At 42.6% G+C, this 18,543-nt stretch overlaps 1 protein-coding gene across 3 annotated transcripts in view; it reads left to right on the top strand.

The window, feature by feature from the left end:
* The window catches only part of atosb (atos homolog b), a 34,071-nt gene extending 15,816 nt beyond the window's left edge, over positions 1 to 18,255 (top strand). For all 3 annotated transcript variants that reach the window (XM_033619601.2, XM_033619598.2, XM_033619597.2), the window contains 9 exons: positions 7,715 to 7,907; positions 8,216 to 8,429; positions 8,673 to 10,013; positions 11,817 to 11,875; positions 12,959 to 13,058; positions 13,866 to 14,024; positions 15,529 to 15,597; positions 16,388 to 16,593; positions 16,758 to 18,255. In XM_033619601.2, coding sequence (XP_033475492.1) covers positions 8,841 to 10,013; positions 11,817 to 11,875; positions 12,959 to 13,058; positions 13,866 to 14,024; positions 15,529 to 15,597; positions 16,388 to 16,593; positions 16,758 to 16,911 — 1,920 coding nt within the window. In that variant the 5' untranslated portion in view covers positions 7,715 to 7,907; positions 8,216 to 8,429; positions 8,673 to 8,840 and the 3' untranslated portion in view covers positions 16,912 to 18,255. The remainder of the gene's footprint in view (positions 1 to 7,714; positions 7,908 to 8,215; positions 8,430 to 8,672; positions 10,014 to 11,816; positions 11,876 to 12,958; positions 13,059 to 13,865; positions 14,025 to 15,528; positions 15,598 to 16,387; positions 16,594 to 16,757) is intronic.
* The last annotated feature ends 288 nt before the right edge of the window (positions 18,256 to 18,543 follow it).

Raw genomic sequence — 18,543 nt, 5'->3', positions numbered from 1 at the left:
TAGGAACTTTTTTTGTGTCAGAGAATGTGCACATAAGTGTGTGTGTGTCAGTGTGTTTATCAGCCTCCAGGCACGGCACAGGCCAGGGAGTGACTTGGGCGGAGTTCAGATGAAAGTTGATGAGACAATCGGGGCCTTTGGGAGGCTGCTAACTTCATGCTGATGTTGTCACACCTCCGATACAGGCTGAGCGTAGAGGGTGGATTGAGGACGCAAGGAGGGCAGAGTGCAGCTAGTGAGGTCGTATCACTCATTGACAACAACTCAGTAAACTGTAGGGGATAGTTGGGCAAAAAGTTGGAGGTGTGGAAGACACTCAGGCATCGAATCATCCAGCACTTTTTACATAATTTGGTTGTTGGGTGTTTTTGTTGTTAGTCAGTACAGCTGAGAACTCCACCTTTAAGAAGGACATTTAACAGGATGTTGCATTTCTCGATGAGTAACTATGTTTTTGTGGTGTTTAGGATGAAAAATACAAACACAAGCCAGGAGAACAACATTGTTTTGTGATGACTATGGTGTTGCATTGGTGCCCGGTGTCTCTCTGAAGGCTGTCTGTCTCTGAGAGCATGATATATTAGTGTCCATGGTGTATAACATAGTCATGAGCAAGTATCCAGCCCAGCCACCTGGGATCTAGACATTATTCACATATTTTTTTGTGACTGATTCCCTCAAGGGGAGGAAAAACATATGCTGAGAATGAGTAAAGTTTCCCTCAGGAGCCACTTGTTTTACTTTACTTGAGTTTGCAACTCTATTGGCTTTTGAATGTTGTGGATTTACAGTATTACATACTTTGCCAGGTACCAGACAGAACTGTCAAGTTGTTTCACTCTGTTTTTGTCTTCAGTTTGACATTGCGCCCACTGTAACCAATTTCTGTGGGGGAAGAGGATTTGATTTTTTCCTAACCTATCACTGGCAACCTCACTTTAAGTCCACACTGATGCATATTCATGCCAACATAACTGTTTTGCCGGAGTTTGAAGAGTAGAGTGGAGCGAAAACAAACTATGATGTTGGGTGTTACTGAGCAGACATGTAGGTTTAGAACAGCCTCGATAGCAGTGTCCTTTTTGTAACAGTGCTCGCCATTGTCGTTATTACTCCTGTCACAAACTGGCTCAGTGAATGTGACAAGTAGGGAGTCCAAACAAAAGATTTAGTTAAAAACAACCAGAATTTATTAAACTAAGACTAACTCTGAGTGTGTAGGTCAGCAAAGTCTCAAAGCCTCAAGTGAAAACATGAGGCAGCTTTCATAGCTCAGAAGGCCCAGGTGAGCTCAATCAAGGCAACGGCCCTCCCATGTCAACCAACTGCCTGATGAGGTTGGTTGGAACATCCTCCAAGATGGTGGGAGGGGCATCACAACTCCTTATTGGTTTTGTTGCACAGCTTGACAACAGCTTGACAGTGGCGTTAGTCCTGCCCGTGGCACTGATTGGCTGCTTGAGTCCCACTGCAGCGCTCATTGAGAAACTGCTGTTTTATGTTACATTGTCAGAAGAATCAGTCACTATAAACTCATTGAAGTGGACACATTCGAAGGTCTGGACCCAGGTAACTACATATCTGTTTAAAATATAATGTAATATGAACAATATTTTGTATTATAATGTAAGAATATAATCTCTAAACTTGCTCGGGAGCAGGCAAGTTTTTGTAAATACAGACAACTGTTAACTGTTAGCGGCTGTTTTTCTCCCATAAACAATTTCTCAAAGCTTGAGTGCAGCTATTATCCAAGAACATTCTGTTTTAAAAAAATAATGAATCATGTATTTGTTTTATCTGTTGCACTTCTGATGAGGATCGTAAACAAGCCCAAGTTAAGAGTCACTGCCATTGTTTGTTGTATTTTCCTTTGAGTATTTTTATGCTGAAAGAGAGACAGTGACTTTGAATGTTTGTGTGCCTGTGTTTGTGTGTGTGTGTGTGTGTGTGTGTGTACACAAGCGTGCAGCATCTGGGTGTTGTGATGAATGGGCACAGGCCAAATGTCAGGGTATTTTCTTACGATAGGTGGTGGCTGTGATCTCTGCCCCCTACAATCCAATACATTTCACTGAGAGCTAGTTTCTAGGTCAGAGTGATCCGCAAACCTCCTGATGACAAGTCTGTGCATACTTTTGTCTGTTTCAGTCCACCCATGTGCAACTTTTCAAAGTTTACAGGGCGCAACAGGGCCTGAAGTGCACTCTGGTCTGTTTTGCAGATGTTTTCGGTTAACATACTGATGCTCCAGTTACCACGTCGATGACTGACGAGTGTCTCAGTCTAATGAGCTCTTAATTGGCTGTCCAGTGGAACTAACCCAGTGTGTGCAAATCATTTGCCACTCTTAGATCGGCAGGCTTTGTGTTAGCTTTTAACCACTGACTCTCTCATGATGATGAAATTACACGCATCTGGTCCTCCTCATGTTCCATAAGTCATCTGACCTCAGACTGTTGGCCTTTGACCTCACGACCACAGCTCCTTCCTTGGCCTAAAGGAACACACAGACTTGCATATATTTCAAAACTCCTCAGCAGGTAAATACGCTCCTTGAAGGACATGACCATCTCCTGAACTAAACGTTTGAGCTCCACAGCAGGCATCTCTCAAGTCAAAGGTATCAGACCCTTTGACCTCAGTTCTTATACATGACTTTGAGTAAGAGCTCCAGTGCTTCTTGACACTGTTTGTCTTTAGTTGGGATGCCCTTGTGAACTTTGAGTTTTGGCCTTAGTTTCAGTCCACAATGACATTTCGTAGTCAGATCAGGTTTTAGACTGTTAATGAAATCTCCTGAATAGTTACCTTAAAGTGAAGTCATTATTAGAGTGGTATTTTCTCTTATTCTTTTTCTGCTGTGGAATAAATGCACATATTATTGTCCTTAGTTTACTTCATCTGAAAAAACTCATTTCCTATTTCATTGTTTCAGTAAGCATGACTCAGTTTATTCTCATTTTCATCCTGAGCCAGGCCTGTGCCGGGGCAAATGATACCTCTTTTAAATGCATTTGCTCTTAGTCCCATTCACCGCTTTACTGAATCTTCATCTCATCATTGTCTGGTTTCTGTGCCCAAGTAGCCTCAATTGTTTTTCACCTGTTTTCCTCATTTGCCTTTGTTTCACCCACACATAAGCATTGTATTTCCTCCTCCTTTGTGCATGCAAATAAAACAAGGTGTGACAGAGCCAGATATGCTTTTGAACCTTTGAATTTAATAATCATATATTGTATAGCCCAGTTTTTTTCTGGGGCCATTTTCAAGAAATTATTACTCAGATGACAGCTCTGGTGGCTAAAAAGGATTTTTTAAAATCTAGAAAGGTTCACTGATATACACAGGAGGTTGCCATTTGGTACATCATTATTTTAAGGCCGTGTGCTAACAAGTGTCAGACCTGCTTCTTTGTGCTGCATAGCCCTGAACACTCCGAGTTGGCCCTGACATAGTGGAGCTCTGCCTGCGCCTGCTGTATTTATACCTTCCTCAAGGTCTTTGGCTGGGCTGTGGTGTCTATTTGTTCCCCTTACCCTCCCTCTTCTCTCTCTCTCTCTCTGTTTGGGTGTTTCCTTCTCGTCAGATGTTTCTCATTACTTTGTCTGTGTCATCTCATCATTTCTACTCTCGCTCGGTCTCTTTATGAATGATTGCTCGCTGGTCCACTTCCAGAGGTGCTGCAGATGTTACATTGAGATTGCACCTGGCCTGTCAGTGATGTGTAAACATCTTAATGCTTCATGTCAGGAGTGTTCAATCAAGTAAATGTGAGATGAATTTTGAAGGTCATGATTTTTTTTGAATAATGATAGCTATGAATAATAGAGTGGTGCAGGAGGGAGTCCTTAAACCTGGAATTGAGTTTGCATTTTTGCTCATGCGGTTCATCTTTAAGTCAATGGAATTTTTGAATGGGTTTTTGGTTAGATGCCTGACCTTAAGATTTTCAAGTTTTGTTGTACAACATATATTCTTCAGTAAATACCCCACTTGTGAATTGTGAAGCTTTTATGAGTCCTAAGAAAGGAGATTGCTAACAAGTAGCTTAATTAGACTACAGAGGTTGTTGCTGGAAAAGGCTTTACAGCCTTGTTGTAGTAGCAACTGTGTAGTCAAGCAACCATGATGTAGTTTGTTTTTGCCTCATGTTAGCTGTGTGCTTCTGGCGATTGCATTTAAGCTTCACAAATCACAAAATGGTGTGCATTTGTGAAGATTAAATTGTTGAACAATACATATAAGTGTCATAAACCTTTGTTTGCCACAGAGCTTATTTTTCTGCAATAATCCAAAATCCAATGGAAAAATCCTGCTGGCTTTTTGTCGAGGGAACCAGGGCGACCCTAACATCTGAGCTGGCCCACAAGAAAATGTCATCCCTGGATCACTCTACAGATTTTAAATGGAAAATGTAATGATTTTATGTAGATAATTAAAATGTTTCATTTACTCATATTGGCAAAATTTGTTCACTGAAGTTGCAAAAAGTAGGTTTTTATATATACATGGCTATTACAGTAAGTGTGCACAGGTCATGTGCATTTTACACAGATCAGATTATACCGGTAGACCAGTCGTGAACATGGGAAGATTGCCTAAGGCGGCAGGTACGAGGGTGAGTGTATTAAAACCACTACAATGTTCAGCGATGCAGTAAAAGAGTTCTTAAGTTCTCAAGCCTGAGCTGGCACACACGCCCAGCAACCTGAAGCCTTTCTTGGGGTGAAGCCAGAGTTTTCCCCTACGGTGCTGGCTCCTGGATCAAGCCTGAAAAGGGCTGGGTAGCCTCTGCCAGTCTCCTGCTCAGCTAGTTCAAAACAAGGTCAGAAATCAAGTAGGAACTAGCACAGAGCCTTTGGGTTCTCCCAGCGAGCTATGACATAGGCACTGACTATAAATACTCATTGCTGACTCCTCTCCCATTATGTCCCATCCCCCACTCCGTGCTGAGGAGTCTCCACCTGACTTTAAGAGGGGACAAAACAAGAGGCGGTGATTTGTTTTATCATGTTAAGTGAACTCAAATACACAAGTAGTGCTCCCTATCTTTTGTTATTTGACTTGGTAATGAGATTAACTAGATATCCCTGTTTGACCAGGGCAGTTCTTGTTTGGCTTGAGGAGTGTCCCCCACCCTGAGAAGCATCAGTAAAATAATCTTGTTTAGAGGATTTGTCTTGCAAATGTTCCCTCATGGGCAGCAGTTGATGTGTGACCCTTAAGTGTTTTCAGAAGTTTTAGTGATGTTCCCTCCTGTTCATATTTTTCTAATTCCAGTAAAAACAGTAAGTTAAAGCAGTAGTGATTTATGTCATTTAGACTATGAATGTTACTATTAGGTTATTATTTATTGTCCTATTACTGTGTTTTCTTTCCTGTTGGGTAAAGTATAAAAAATGTAACCCAAACCTGCTCTCTCTTGGGTTGTTAATATACTTTATATGCATGTGCACTGGACTGTAAAATGATGTTCTGTTGAATTATAGGAGAGGCACTCAGGCATTTTGTGATTGCATAAGCTGTTTTTGTAGCATTGTAAGTAATTACAGGTGACTCTTGGCATCATCCCCATGCAATGCTTTGTTTGCAGTGATGGTAAAGCATTCTTACTGGATGATATACCATTACACTGCAGTTGTATATAATCAGGTTATAATGTATGGGAAGGTAGACTCCACAGTGTCCACAGTGCATTTTTCATTGGCAAAAAAGTGCTCCTAGAGCTTTTTAAAATGACTTGGGTTTTGTGTCCATGACAACAATACCTTGATTGTGAGCTGGGCAGCTAACGTAATGCTACAGTATGTTAACAGAGAATTGACGACACAGTTACCAGCAAGCTTACAACTCTCATGGTGATAAAAGCACAACACTCAGAAACCACAAAGGGGCTCTTCTGTCTTTGCTGTGGCAGTATTATACAGCTAAGGATAGACAGTAGTGGCAGTGAGAACAGCAGCGCCTTTCTGAAAAGTTCTGAGATTTTCAACTAGAAGTGCTCAGATTAAAAAAGCCGATCCGCTCTGAAAAAAAGAAGCTGGGCGTGGCACTTTTCTCTTGACGGCCACATGGGGCTGCATGCGCTCTCACCTCATTGGGAACAATTGAAAAAAGACGCTGCCGTTTGGGGAAAAAACACAATGTGGACATAGGCCCTCAGTCTGTCTCTACTTTCCCTTTTATATTCTTCTTTCTTGAGCTGTCTTGTTGTCTTGTGTCATCTTTGACAGATGATCCCTCCCTTCTTGTTTAAGTTGACAACTGTTTTGTTCCGACTGAATGGAGAATTTTGTTTGAGAAAAGATAGATAAATCACTATACATGCTCATATGAACACTATTTTTCAGCCAAGGAATTTTAACATCAGCCAGAGGTCACCTAGAGTGCAGTTCGGTAAGTAATACCCGGGGTATTACCTACCAAGTTTGATCATTGCATATTTTTATAGCAATTTGGGGATTTTATTCAACACCACTTACAGTTTCACCAGCGGATGCATTTCAGGTGTGTTTCAGTCTGGTGGAAAATACCTATAGACTACTGTTGTTATCTACAGTTCCTTTTTACTTGCCAGTTTTTTCTTTCTTCCCCCTTGTTCTTAAGGCCTGTGTCATTCCTTTTGTGTAAGTACAGTAATGGATCTCTTCATACGTCATTGCTGTTTCGTCATGGTGATTCAGAGAGAAATACCAGAAAGTGAAATAACTAGTTGCTGTAATGTAGGTCTAAATAGGAACCAGCCGTATTCCTCTTTTTTATTGATTTATATGGGTGCCAGCAGGGTGTTAGGCACATTAGCTTTCTTGGCTATTTTCAAAAACCTCCTCCAATTATTGTCACATTTAACATTTCAAGCTTTGGATGACATGTGTAAGATCCGCAGTCTGATATGTTTTGCTTGCTTTAGGTTAACAGCACAGGCCTCTAACACAGTGTGTTGAATTTTTTTGGCTGGCTGTACACACCTCATGGAGGACAGCCATTTTGATAGATATTTTCTTGGAGGAGCATCTTTGCCGGTCCCCCCCAGCACCCTCCACCACCGTCCACCCTCCCCTCTCCCTCTGTAGCTCTAATTCTTTCTCCCTCTTTGTGGCCAAACACAAAGGAGCCGTTATCCTTGGGCTACTGGTTGCCATGGCGACGGTTCACTGCGACTCCCCCACCCTCCACATTCCCAAGTTCTGGTCCAAGTGGGTCGGGAAACAGCCCGCTTCTCTTGGCCTTGGACCACTTAGTGCCAAGTTAAAACTGGAAATATCAACTCTCAGCTCCACCAGTGGCTCCTCCATGTTTGATCCTCAATCCAAAGTGTTTGGGGTTTTGTACTTAAAGAGAATGAGATTAACATTTCTCCCTCTTTTGACTTGTTGAGTACTCAAGGATAAAGGGATTGATTATTTGATTGATTTGTCTTTTGTGTTGTTTCTCTCAAGTTCAGGAATGGACTGAAATATTGACTCCTTAACTTGCTGTGTTTGCACAATACATGTGCCTTCTTCTGCAGTGTGTCTGTTCAAGTATGCAGAGGTGTATGGACATATGTGTGCTTCTGTGGCTCTCTTTGGTGTAATTTTGAATGTGTACATCAGCATGTCTGTCTTAGTCTGTGTGTGTGCGTGTGTGTTTTTGTCAGGAGGAATAGTCTCCTGAAAGTAGAAGTGTAAAAAAACTGACTTGATTTCTTTGTGTCTTTCTGTCTCTTCAGGGATTCTGGGTGGAATGACCGTGTCATGATGCCACAGTCGTGCCGTGTCCCACGCCCAGGTGACCAAGGAGGGCGTGTCTGGCTATCAGCCAACCACAGGGGGAGCCCCGATAGAGTTACTGGTATTTCCGATTTCAGTACAGAGACGTTTCCTCTCAAGAGTGTCCTGCGTCACTGACACTCTGCCCCTCTGGTAAGTTTCAGCCTTAACTGGGATGATTTGATCCAAGTCACTTGTTGCAGACTGTCTTAAATTAAATGTCTTTCCTAAACAAAGAAACATAATGTAATTGATGCATACTGACCAGTTGTAACTTCAAATTGGTTAAAATAAATCAAAACCTTTTTATTCTTGGAAATATATCCGAGGTGTTTGACAAGCATGCAGTGAAAAGTGGAATGTCTTTAGTAACTTCAGATCATCAACTGTTATATCTATCATGGTGTTAGTTGATTTTATTTTAATTTTTAACCAACCCACCTTTTTTTCTTTCTCCTCAGGCCGTAGCCTCTGTGCCCACCTCCTTAACTCCTGCGTCCTCTGGAGTCCTCACTATTTCCTGATCCCTGATCCTGGGATGTTGGCGTTGTTTCGTGGCAGCTGCCATGGAGATAAACGGATTCCTTTAGCAGATAATTTTAGACACAACCTCCAGATGTTGTGCCAGATGCAGGTTGTCCACACGGGCAGAATTAGACAAGGACGGGCACAGAGGTGAGATTCTGATCTCTGGCATTGTCTTCAATTAGACAGGAGACAAATTAGGCTTATGCCTTGCCTAAACTGCATTAATAAAGTGGCGAATTAATGCTGTTAAAGAGCTGTATTTGCATACTGTTTTAAAACTGCCAAGTCCCGAGTGGCATTTAGATTTTATGTTCGATCAACAGTCTAACATTATATAATGCTTTATTGAAATCTGCCCTGAATCGTAATGCTGTGTTTCGTTTCTCTCAGGTGCTGTGCGGCTCAGCTTCCTGATTCACATTGTTTGACAACATCACAGCAGGAAGTATAGGACTTCCTTCTACTGTGGAACATCTTGCTCTGCCTCCTGGCATTTGTGAGGACCTGCTTGACCGTGTTGCAAGTTAGTCAAGACTATCATCCTCCAGCATAGCAACCATGCGGCACATTCACGTGGAGTTAGCCCACAAAAAGGCTCCATTAGATCTTCCAGCCCAAGAGGGGGACCTGCCTCCACCTACAGCCCCAACACAGGGCCTAGACCCTGGTGTCAGACCAGGGGCGCCCAGGCACTTTGGCCAGGAGGAGCTGCGGCTCCAAAAGGTCTACCAGCTCTCCATTTTCTCCCAGTTGGGGGGATTTTCTACCTCCACAGAATCCCACACTGATACTCAACAGAGGCCTGTCCGGTTTGGCGTGAAAAGGGGGCTAGAGGAGCCCCAGTTGACTCATAAGCGCCCCCACCTGGGGGACACCTTAGACAAGGAGGAGTTAGAGGGAGGGGTGCTGTGTGGCCCCGCTCCAGCTCAAGGTGTCGGGATGGGCTTAGCGACGGGCCCTGGTGGGCCTGGTTCTGTATACTCTTGCACACAGATGGAGCACAGAGACTCGGAGGGGGGACTGTCACCCAGGTCTCCACCCCTCTCCCCAAGCCACAACCCCTCCCGACGCCCAACTCAGCACAATCATGACAGGCCCATTCCTGATGTATTTGCTCCACTCTCACCTAAATCACCCCCAATGTGTGACCCACATGGCCATCTGTGTGACCAGGGTCATCCCCTCGGAAGCTCAGCCAGGACTGAGCCGCCTAACGGGGGCCACACACCCACCTACTCACTAGGTAGCCCTGCACATGAGAGCTGTAGTAACGGCTCATCTGGAGGCCAGCCCAGCCCTCACTTATATGAAATGTCCACATACGAGACTCCCAACCCAGCCAGTCCCACCAGTCCCCCAGGCCCTTTTTCCCCCCCGCACCACACAGAACTGCAGGAGCCAGGGGAGGCCACCGAATGGGACATTGGACTCGAATCCTCCCCACCTGAGCGAAGTGCCACCCAGGCTGCCTCCTCATCCTCTAACGGCCTGGCTTCCTGGGAGAAAACTCCCAGCAGTAATGGCCACCGTCTTTCCTCTGTAGGCCACTGGCCAGCCAAAAAGAGGCTTCTGTCACCGAGCGACACGGGCGAGTCATGCTCAGAAGATGAGGGACCCTCCACATCCAAGAGGAGCAGGCTGTCATTGCTGGCAACAGGACTTGGCCCGGCATCATGTCGCAGCACTGATGCTAAAGCTGCCCCTTACTGGAACCACCTGCTTCCCTCTAAGGTCAGCAGACTCACACTTCTTTCTTGGTTTATTTTAAGTGATTTAATTTACCACAACTGCATCAGCCAATAGTTTCAACTCCTGTGCTAGCTAATAGCTAATATTAGTTGTAGTGCAACTTGGTCGTAACTACAAGACAGATACAGCCATGGTGTGTGAGTGGTTAGCCTAGCACACAGTTTAAGGTGGCACACTGATGAGTTGAAGTCAAAAACAGACAGAATTTAACTTTAATCAGTACATTTAATGACAGAAATGCAGTTAGCTGCTTTGAGCAAATGTTTCCAATACTGAGGAATCTCCATCTGCAAGAGTCTGAAATAAATAGATGTAACAAAATACTTCTATGATCCCAATATTAATGATATCATAAAATCCTTGAGGGAACGCCATTTTATTTGAGGAAAACTGCTTTCTCTTTCTCTTTTTAACAACCGAATGAAACAGTTTTCCAAGCCTTATTAACTACCACAAAAAGAGAAGCGCTAAGTGATTTTATTGCAGCATTTGTAGAAAAACAGCATGTGCACATTTGCAATGCAAATACCACGCTTTTAGACCAAAAACGTTTTGACCACCACACAGACGAGCTTCTAAAACACTGAAAACAGATTAAGTAGTGACCGTTAAAGGCCAGTGGTTGATGATAAGACATCTGTGAACCTTGACAATCCTGGAAAAGAGGCCGAGACATAAATACAGAGAAACTAAGAGAATGAGTAAAAGTGAAAGAATGAAGTGATGGCCAGCTCATTATCACGCCACGCTGGAACAGGCTGAGTAGCTCCAGAATAAAGCCCATTGAGGGAGCGTCCATTGTTCCCCCACATGAGTGTGCTGTGTCTCTCATACACATGCACACACATCAACACACACAGATGCAAACACACAAACACACATGCACATACATCCTGCTTAAAAAAATGGTTCTGGAAGTGAAATGGCCATTTTTGAACGTTGGGAGGCCAGAAAGAGCTTTGAGTGTGTGTTTGTGGGATGGGAGTGTGCAAATGATGACAATGGGGTTCACTAGTTCACTGGTTAGGTTTCATACAGTGGTGGGCTCATTGTGACGAGAGTTGTTTAGTGTTTGGTGAGGGAAGCACAGGGAGAAACAGACAGACGTAAGAAAGACTCAAGGACATAAATTAGGGACAGAAAGCACAGTGAAAGGAAGAAAAGGAGCAGGGCTCAACTGTCACAGGGATATTTCAGCAAATAAAGGTTAGAAAAAGATATTTAAGAGACACAGAAAGGGGAGACGGGAGGATATTCTAAGATGCCGTCTGTGGTTTTAATCGAGTGTGACGATGAGACGACGAGCTGACAAAGAGCCCTGGGCTCTGTGGAGAGCCAGTGTAGTCAAAGGTTAGCTATTGACAAGAAGCTAACCATGAGTGAAAGTTTTGCTGTGAGCAAATGGCTAGCAGGTAGCATAGGTTTGGCTAGTGACGAGTCACCTGACAGTTGGGTGGCCTTTACGATGAACGGCAGCCTGGAAATGGGGAATGTTTATGCGTGTGATGCAACATCCAAAAGTCAGTGCTCAGTAAGTAAGCGGACACCTGAAATACACAGCTACACATATAAATCACTCTCACGGGAACACAGGAACACTAACACACGGCCACTTTTTCTTTATTTAAATATCTTCATTTTCTCTGAGTGTATTTAGGAGTTACGTTTTTTAGCATTTCAAGCAAGTTGCTCATTTGTGAATAGCTATAGGCTGACTTAAATTAGTATATTAACAGAGAAAACCAAGTAATAATTTCCTTTTTTTTCTGTCCTCTCTTTGTTCAGACCGCCACAGACTGCACAAGATCAGGGAGACGGCTAAAAAGTGGGCTGCGGCTGAAAAGGTGAGTGTTCCTTCATATTTTCAACCAAGTTATATAATTTATTTATGAATGACGAGGGTTTTTTAAAGAGGGATTAAAGTTACAGGTGGGACCTTTTCTGAAAATGACTGTTTGCTATATTTGCTGAAATTGTCACTACATCCACACAGTACACAGCAGTACATGAGAAAGATCGTCTTTAAGAAGAAAAAAAAATCATCTTCCTCTTCCTCCTCATAGCTCTTCTACATCTTCTTCGTGTGTTTTTGACGTAGCTGTTAGTCGTGTCAGTCAGTGCTCGTGAACTGTGGTCAAACTGTCAAACTACACAGCGCTGACCAAATATGAATCAAAAGTCTGTTACTGCATTGTTAAATTCTTGCCTCAAAGAAACATTTCAGAAACATATTTTAGTGTACTGTTTAGCTGTAAAATGAGAAACTTTGCTCCGGCTGATGGGCGGTGCTTGGTTTTGGCTTGACTGTTTCACAATCTCTCTCATTTTAGAGCTAAACTGTACACTAAAATATGTCTCTGAAAACATCTGAGGCAAGGAATTGGCAATACAGCAACAGAATGTTTATTCATATTTAATCAGCGCTACCTAGTTTGGCAGTTGACCGCAGTTCACGAGGAATGATTGACATGATGGACAGCTGTTAGAGACTCCTCAGCTCTTATTGGTTGTTTATTCATGTGTGGTAAGGCCATTAGAAGCACTGAAAGGAGGCAGAGGAATATGATTTTTTCACAGACTGTCTCATGTTCTACTAAAAAGTGACAGCTCTATAAATATGACACATTTTTTTTTATTATTTTTATTATTTTTTATATTTTATAAAATTTTATTAAAAAGTTACCAACAACAGCTTAAAGAGAACAATGTTGCGTGGTCAGAGTGTAAGAATGCACACGTGTATAGATGAAATCAGTTCAATGTCAGCCAGACCGACTGCAGCAAAGTCAACATAGTCAACATTTTTTGTCTGTAGCTGAATACTCAGACACACTCAGAAGTATGTGAGATGTCGGTCGAGACTAAATTAGTGTAATCTTAACCACTAACCACCAGTCTGTTTTGTATGTGTTTGTGGTCATATTCAGTCGGCAGCTGCGCAGCGGGAGACACACAGACACCGGCCGCTCCACACGTTCCAGCTGGCCCTCATCTTCCATCAGCAGATCACTACTTGGCAACTTCGAGGTACACATTTTAAACATTATTTTATAAGTTTCACTGCAGGTCAAAAATGGTGCCCGCGTTTACACGGTGTTGACAGACAAACCCAAACCTTAACCAATGTAAAGCCATTCCAGGTAGACACACACTCTTTGGCCATCTGTACAATCAGTTTTTGGTGACATTGTCAGAAATATGTGAAGTCTATGCACACTAGTTAGGTCATGGTTACAGGTGGGAACATTAAATCGAGAGATGTTCCTAATTTTTTGTCCTTACCATTTACATACATGAGAGAAGCAGAGCTGAAATCTTATTTTGTGTGTTGAACAGGCCTGGCTGTTTGTTTTAATTGTTGCAGAGCCTTGCCTATGGTTGTAAGGACTAACAGTGAGTGCAGAATATAAGTCAGTGCCCAAAATGACATGTGAAGTTATCTATGATGTTTGTTTTACTTCTTAGAGTAGCTAATTTAAGACAGTGGATCATAAAACTTTGCCAATAAAACAAGGTAAAATGAGTAATAATGTTAGTTGAAGAACTAATGTGTTCAAAATATCCTCCTCTTGGCTCACGCTGTGGGCCTGCAGGTGCACGTTTTATTATTGTGAACACTGCTTTTGTTTTAATTACAAAAATACATAAAATGTAGAACTTTGTGGACCTCACCGTCCAAAGGTGTTTTTATCTGAATCTTTGGCCAAGCGTGACTCAGAGTGCAGCAGTAAATGCTCAGCTCCCTAATTAAACCAACATTTTACAGTATAAAGAGTTTTAAAAAGGCTCCTGTTCACGACTGTTTACTCTCTTCTCTTTCTCTTGGTGTTCCAGGAGTCCATTCTGAAGGGACGATTCTCCCCGTCAGGCCGGATCGAAGGCTTCACGGCAGAGATCGGTGCCAGCGGCTCCTACTGCCCACAGCACGTCACCCTGCCGGTGCAGGTTACATACTACGACATCTCAGAGCACAGCGCACCCTCACCCTTCCTGGTCAGTGTGTGTGTGTGTGTGTGTGTGTGTGTGTGTGAAAGATATTGTGTGCACGCTTAGTCAAGCACAAACAAAAAAACAAACAAAAACCAACACACTTTCTTGCACGTGGCAGGTAGTGTGTTTGCTTGTGTGAAAACAATACACTCATTGAAAGAAAAACAATGCAAAATTAGAGATCGGAACAAACTCCAGAAACAGAATTGGCTTCACCAAGGTTGATGTTGGCTTCTCTGTTCAGAACCAGATGTAAAAAATATGTAGTGTGTTTTTCCATTCATGCAGATATCGTGACGCTTTTCTCACATCTGTCCACATCAGCACTTAACACTATATATTTATCACATATATAATCATACAGCACAAGATAAACAAGTACTTCGCAAGGTAGGGCCAGCATAAATATGTAAACAACTTCAGATCTGCTTTCAACAAGTCTTAAACTGTGTCTGCTGTGACTCTGGACCATTTGGAAAACAGCTGTTTTCACTTTCTTAGCTTCATGCCTCATGTTGACTCTGAATTGCTGTGTATAAAAGTGGTGAATGTAAGGCCTCTTTTGATTCAGTACTTTGAACTGTTAATTGACTTTTACCATTATATGACTCCCTGCGTCGCTGCCTTTGTAACTATAGCATGATGTAGTTATTTTAGAATGAGGCATTGGTTTTACGTGCATAACCTATATAGTTGTGTCTCGAACCAAAAATTACTATCGTACTAAAAGACCCTCTAGGATTTGCGGGCATTTTTTTGGGATTGTTGTGGCTTAAAATGCTTTATGCTTCAAAGGATTTTATGGCAGCTTTGTGATGCATGTTACGATTTTTTTAGGCTTTTCTCTTGCAATAAAATTGCGAGGGGGGAGTGAAATTGCACTGCTCTGAGTTTGTGATTTATACACGAACGTTACCACTAACCACACATATTCAATCTTACCTTGATTCTTTAAGTACATGCAGAAGATCTGGATTCAACAGCCTCTGTCATGGAGATTTGTCTTGTCTGTTGTTTACAAGTTTCAGCCATTCTCACGGTTTTATGGTAGAAGTAGTGTTGCACACGTTGCACACACAGCGTTGCACATGGTGCATAACAGTTTACCTCAGCTTTTGTGCAGAACATCAGGGAATGCCTTGCAGGTCTTTAGCAGTCATTTTTGTCGATAAATGCGAGACGTTCATGTCGTTCATATCTGCATCTTCACTACCAGAAACAAAGAAGTTTGGTGATGTTATGCAGGGGACTGCTATAAGTGCTGAAACTCATGGGGAACTGCAATGATGGGTCAAATTTTTGGAAAAGCTGTGGTGATTTGAGGGGCTGTTACACTGCTGCTCCATTGCTCCACTGCTTCATTTCAGCATATTTCTTCTACATCCAGATCTAGATCCTGATGTCAAAGTTCACAGCTATTAAAATGTACCTAAGAATGAGTTATTTCACCCTCACAGTGATTGAGGACATTTAATGAGAGCCATGTCTCTGTCTCCGTCCCCCACAGGGTGTGATATCCCTCGAGCCTCTTGGAAAGAAAGGATACAGCATACCCAAAGCAGGGACCATTCAAGTGGTAAGTTCATCTTTTCTTCATCCTCATCTCATTCTTTGCTCAAGAGAAGACCAGGCAGCCTCGAGACAACAAACTTTGAAACTGGTCCAGTATTGAGCGAGCGCGCAGCAGCTGACAGTGTCCGACAGCATTGTGGAAAGATCCCTGAGGAGATAGACCTTTTTGTTAAAGAATGAGATCCTTTCTCTGCGACAAAAAACAGCCCAGAAATTGCTGTCGGCAAACCCACCAGACTCCGTTTAAATAAACAGTGATTTTGGTGTGTATAGAGCCAGCACATTTTCACATCTAACTGAATGAATTAAGGGTTTATTTCAAGCAACACAGAGCTGGTGATTTTTGGAACAGTGGAAAGACAAAGCGAGACTGTTTTTGTGAGTTTTATTTTGTTTCTGTTGACTTTGAAAGAAGTTTTTTTAACGATGACAAAATTTCTGTTTATTCAAAGGGAGTCTGGTGAGGTTGGCGATAGCAATTTCAAGGCTGTTTCTGGTTAAACAAAAAGGATCTTGCTCTCTTTAATTAAAAAGGTCTATGTCTATAGAGATCCTCGCTATAATGTTGTCACACGCTTAAAATAATCTGAGCCTGTCTCATCGTTGTCGGCTGCAGCCCTCTTGCTCTATACTGGACCAGTTTCAAAAATTGTTGTCTCCATTAGTCGCTTAGACACAAAAACATGGGAGAATAGTGTCCAGGTTTAAAAAGTTAGCCTTTATTTTGAAACTACCACCAGCTGTCTAATTTTTGCTGTTCGAAATGCTGACTTTAGTCTGTCATCTGTTCTCAGACCTTATTTAATCCCAACAAAACTGTGGTGAAGATGTTCCTGGTGACCTATAACTTTGGCGACATGCCCGTTAATCACATGACCTTCCTGCGGCACCGCATCTTCCTGGTGCCTGTAGAGGAAGGGGTGGAGGGGAAAAGCGAGGCATCTCCAGGGAGCGGAGTGCTAGACAGGAAGAAGATTCTCTGCTACCTGATACATCTCAGGTAAGACTGAGGTTTCACCTATCTGCATCACTTGACTTTAAATTGTGCCTGTGTCAAGATGTCTTGAAATATAAGATTACAAGAATAACTTAAAAACAAGCAAGAGTCGCACACAGAGGAACTACAGTGTCTTTCTTTTAAATAATATTTTTCTTGGTTTTCAGATTCCAGAGCTCTAAATCTGGGAAGATCTACTTGCACAATGATATCCGGCTGCTATTCTCCCGCAAATCCATCGAAGTGGACACAGGGATCCCTTATGAGCTGAAATCTTTCACCGAGGTGCCAAGAAACCCTAAATACTCCCCCCGTGTGTGACCCCAGCGTGACCCCTTGACCCTCCCCGACGCCAACGCAGCCCCTCCTGTGCTTCCTAAAGAGGAGGGAGGGAAACAGACAGACTGCTAGAATGATGAACACAAAACTTGATAAGACTTGATGAGACATGCCACATGCACACAAGACACATGTGCACATATGATACAGTGTTGGTGATCGTAAAAGTCCCGCTTTTAATACATTTATTCTCAGCTGAAAATTCAGAGTTAAAACAAATTAGTGACATAAAATGTCACTCAAACAAACACTGCATTCCTTGTATCTTCCATTCATTGAATATATTAAGAAATATTACACTTATTAGTGTGTAAGAGCATGCAGGCACAAGCAGGACTTTTACAACACCACCTGTACAAAGAAAGAAATGCACAAACACTGACGCACACACCAAAACAGACTGACAAGACTCATGCACAGCACATACTACACACACGTCACAGCTGAAACACTTTGGTGGTGACTTTCTGAGTTCAGTGTTAACATGCATGCCTTGTGACTTAAACACCTGAATTTTCCTCTAGTGCCGTATCACACTGTCCTTCACTCTGCCTGCAGCTCCAACCGCCTCACCGGACCAATAATTGCAGAAACTTTTGATTTAGAAAAAAAATGCCGCAAGCAACAAGCACATCCCTGATTGCGGGGTGAAGAAAATGATCACCCCCCTCCCCCACTTCTCACACACTTTCTGACCAGCAGAGAGGAGACGAGCAGAGACACAAACACTAGTGAAAGCAAAGGCTGAAATCAAAGCAGCCATCTTGATCCCATGTCATTTATCACATGATGGAAAAAAACCCACACTGACATGATTTGACCAAACTCAGGACATGTGTTGAAGAATTCATTTCTCTTCTTACCATTTCACCCATCATGGTACAGACTGCTGTGTTCGCTTCAAGGCAGGAGGGTCATACCATGTCATGAAAAACAGGGGAATCCAGTTCATTTAATGTAGCCAGACTGAGGGACACTGTGCTGTTTTTCTTTTATAAATTTCTCTTCTTTTTTTAGATTCTGTTCAGAACAGTCTGATGTTGGAGCAGAAAATGAAAAAAATAAACAAGCTGTAGTATTTTTAATTTATGTTTTCGCAAATGTCTTAATAAGCAATATGCTGCACAAAGTAGAGTGTGTTTTTCAGCCGAGACGAGCTTTCTCTCTGGAGGGGCGGGGGAAAGAGAAAGCGGAGAACTGAGAGTGTGGGGAGAAATGGGGAGGAGGGAGGGAGGGATGATGAGGGAGGGAAGGGTGGTGGGGTATTTAATATGGGGAAAAAGTCTATGTATATTTAAAAGAATAAACTCTGCGACTGGCGAGTAACACCTGCCTTTGCTGTTTTTGTTTTTGATTGACAGATATTGTGGAAGTCCTCCTTTTTACCACCTCACTGCTCTTACTGCATGTTGGATATCCACTGTTACTGACCCTGAAGTGAACCAGTTATCAGTCACGTGTGACTGTTCCACATTAAATACAGGTCCTTCACAAAAGTCATATTAAAAAGTAATGTTTGACTAAAAGTTTCATCCATTCAGTCATGGCTGGCTGCCTACTCATTTTTTAGCACCACAGCAATCCCTGCTGTGTGTGCATGTGTTTTGGTAAAAG

The sequence above is a fragment of the Epinephelus lanceolatus genome, chromosome 9, assembly GCF_041903045.1.
Source record: "Epinephelus lanceolatus isolate andai-2023 chromosome 9, ASM4190304v1, whole genome shotgun sequence".
NCBI lineage: Eukaryota > Metazoa > Chordata > Actinopteri > Perciformes > Serranidae > Epinephelus > Epinephelus lanceolatus.
This window is presented reverse-complemented; position numbering and strand designations above follow the sequence as displayed.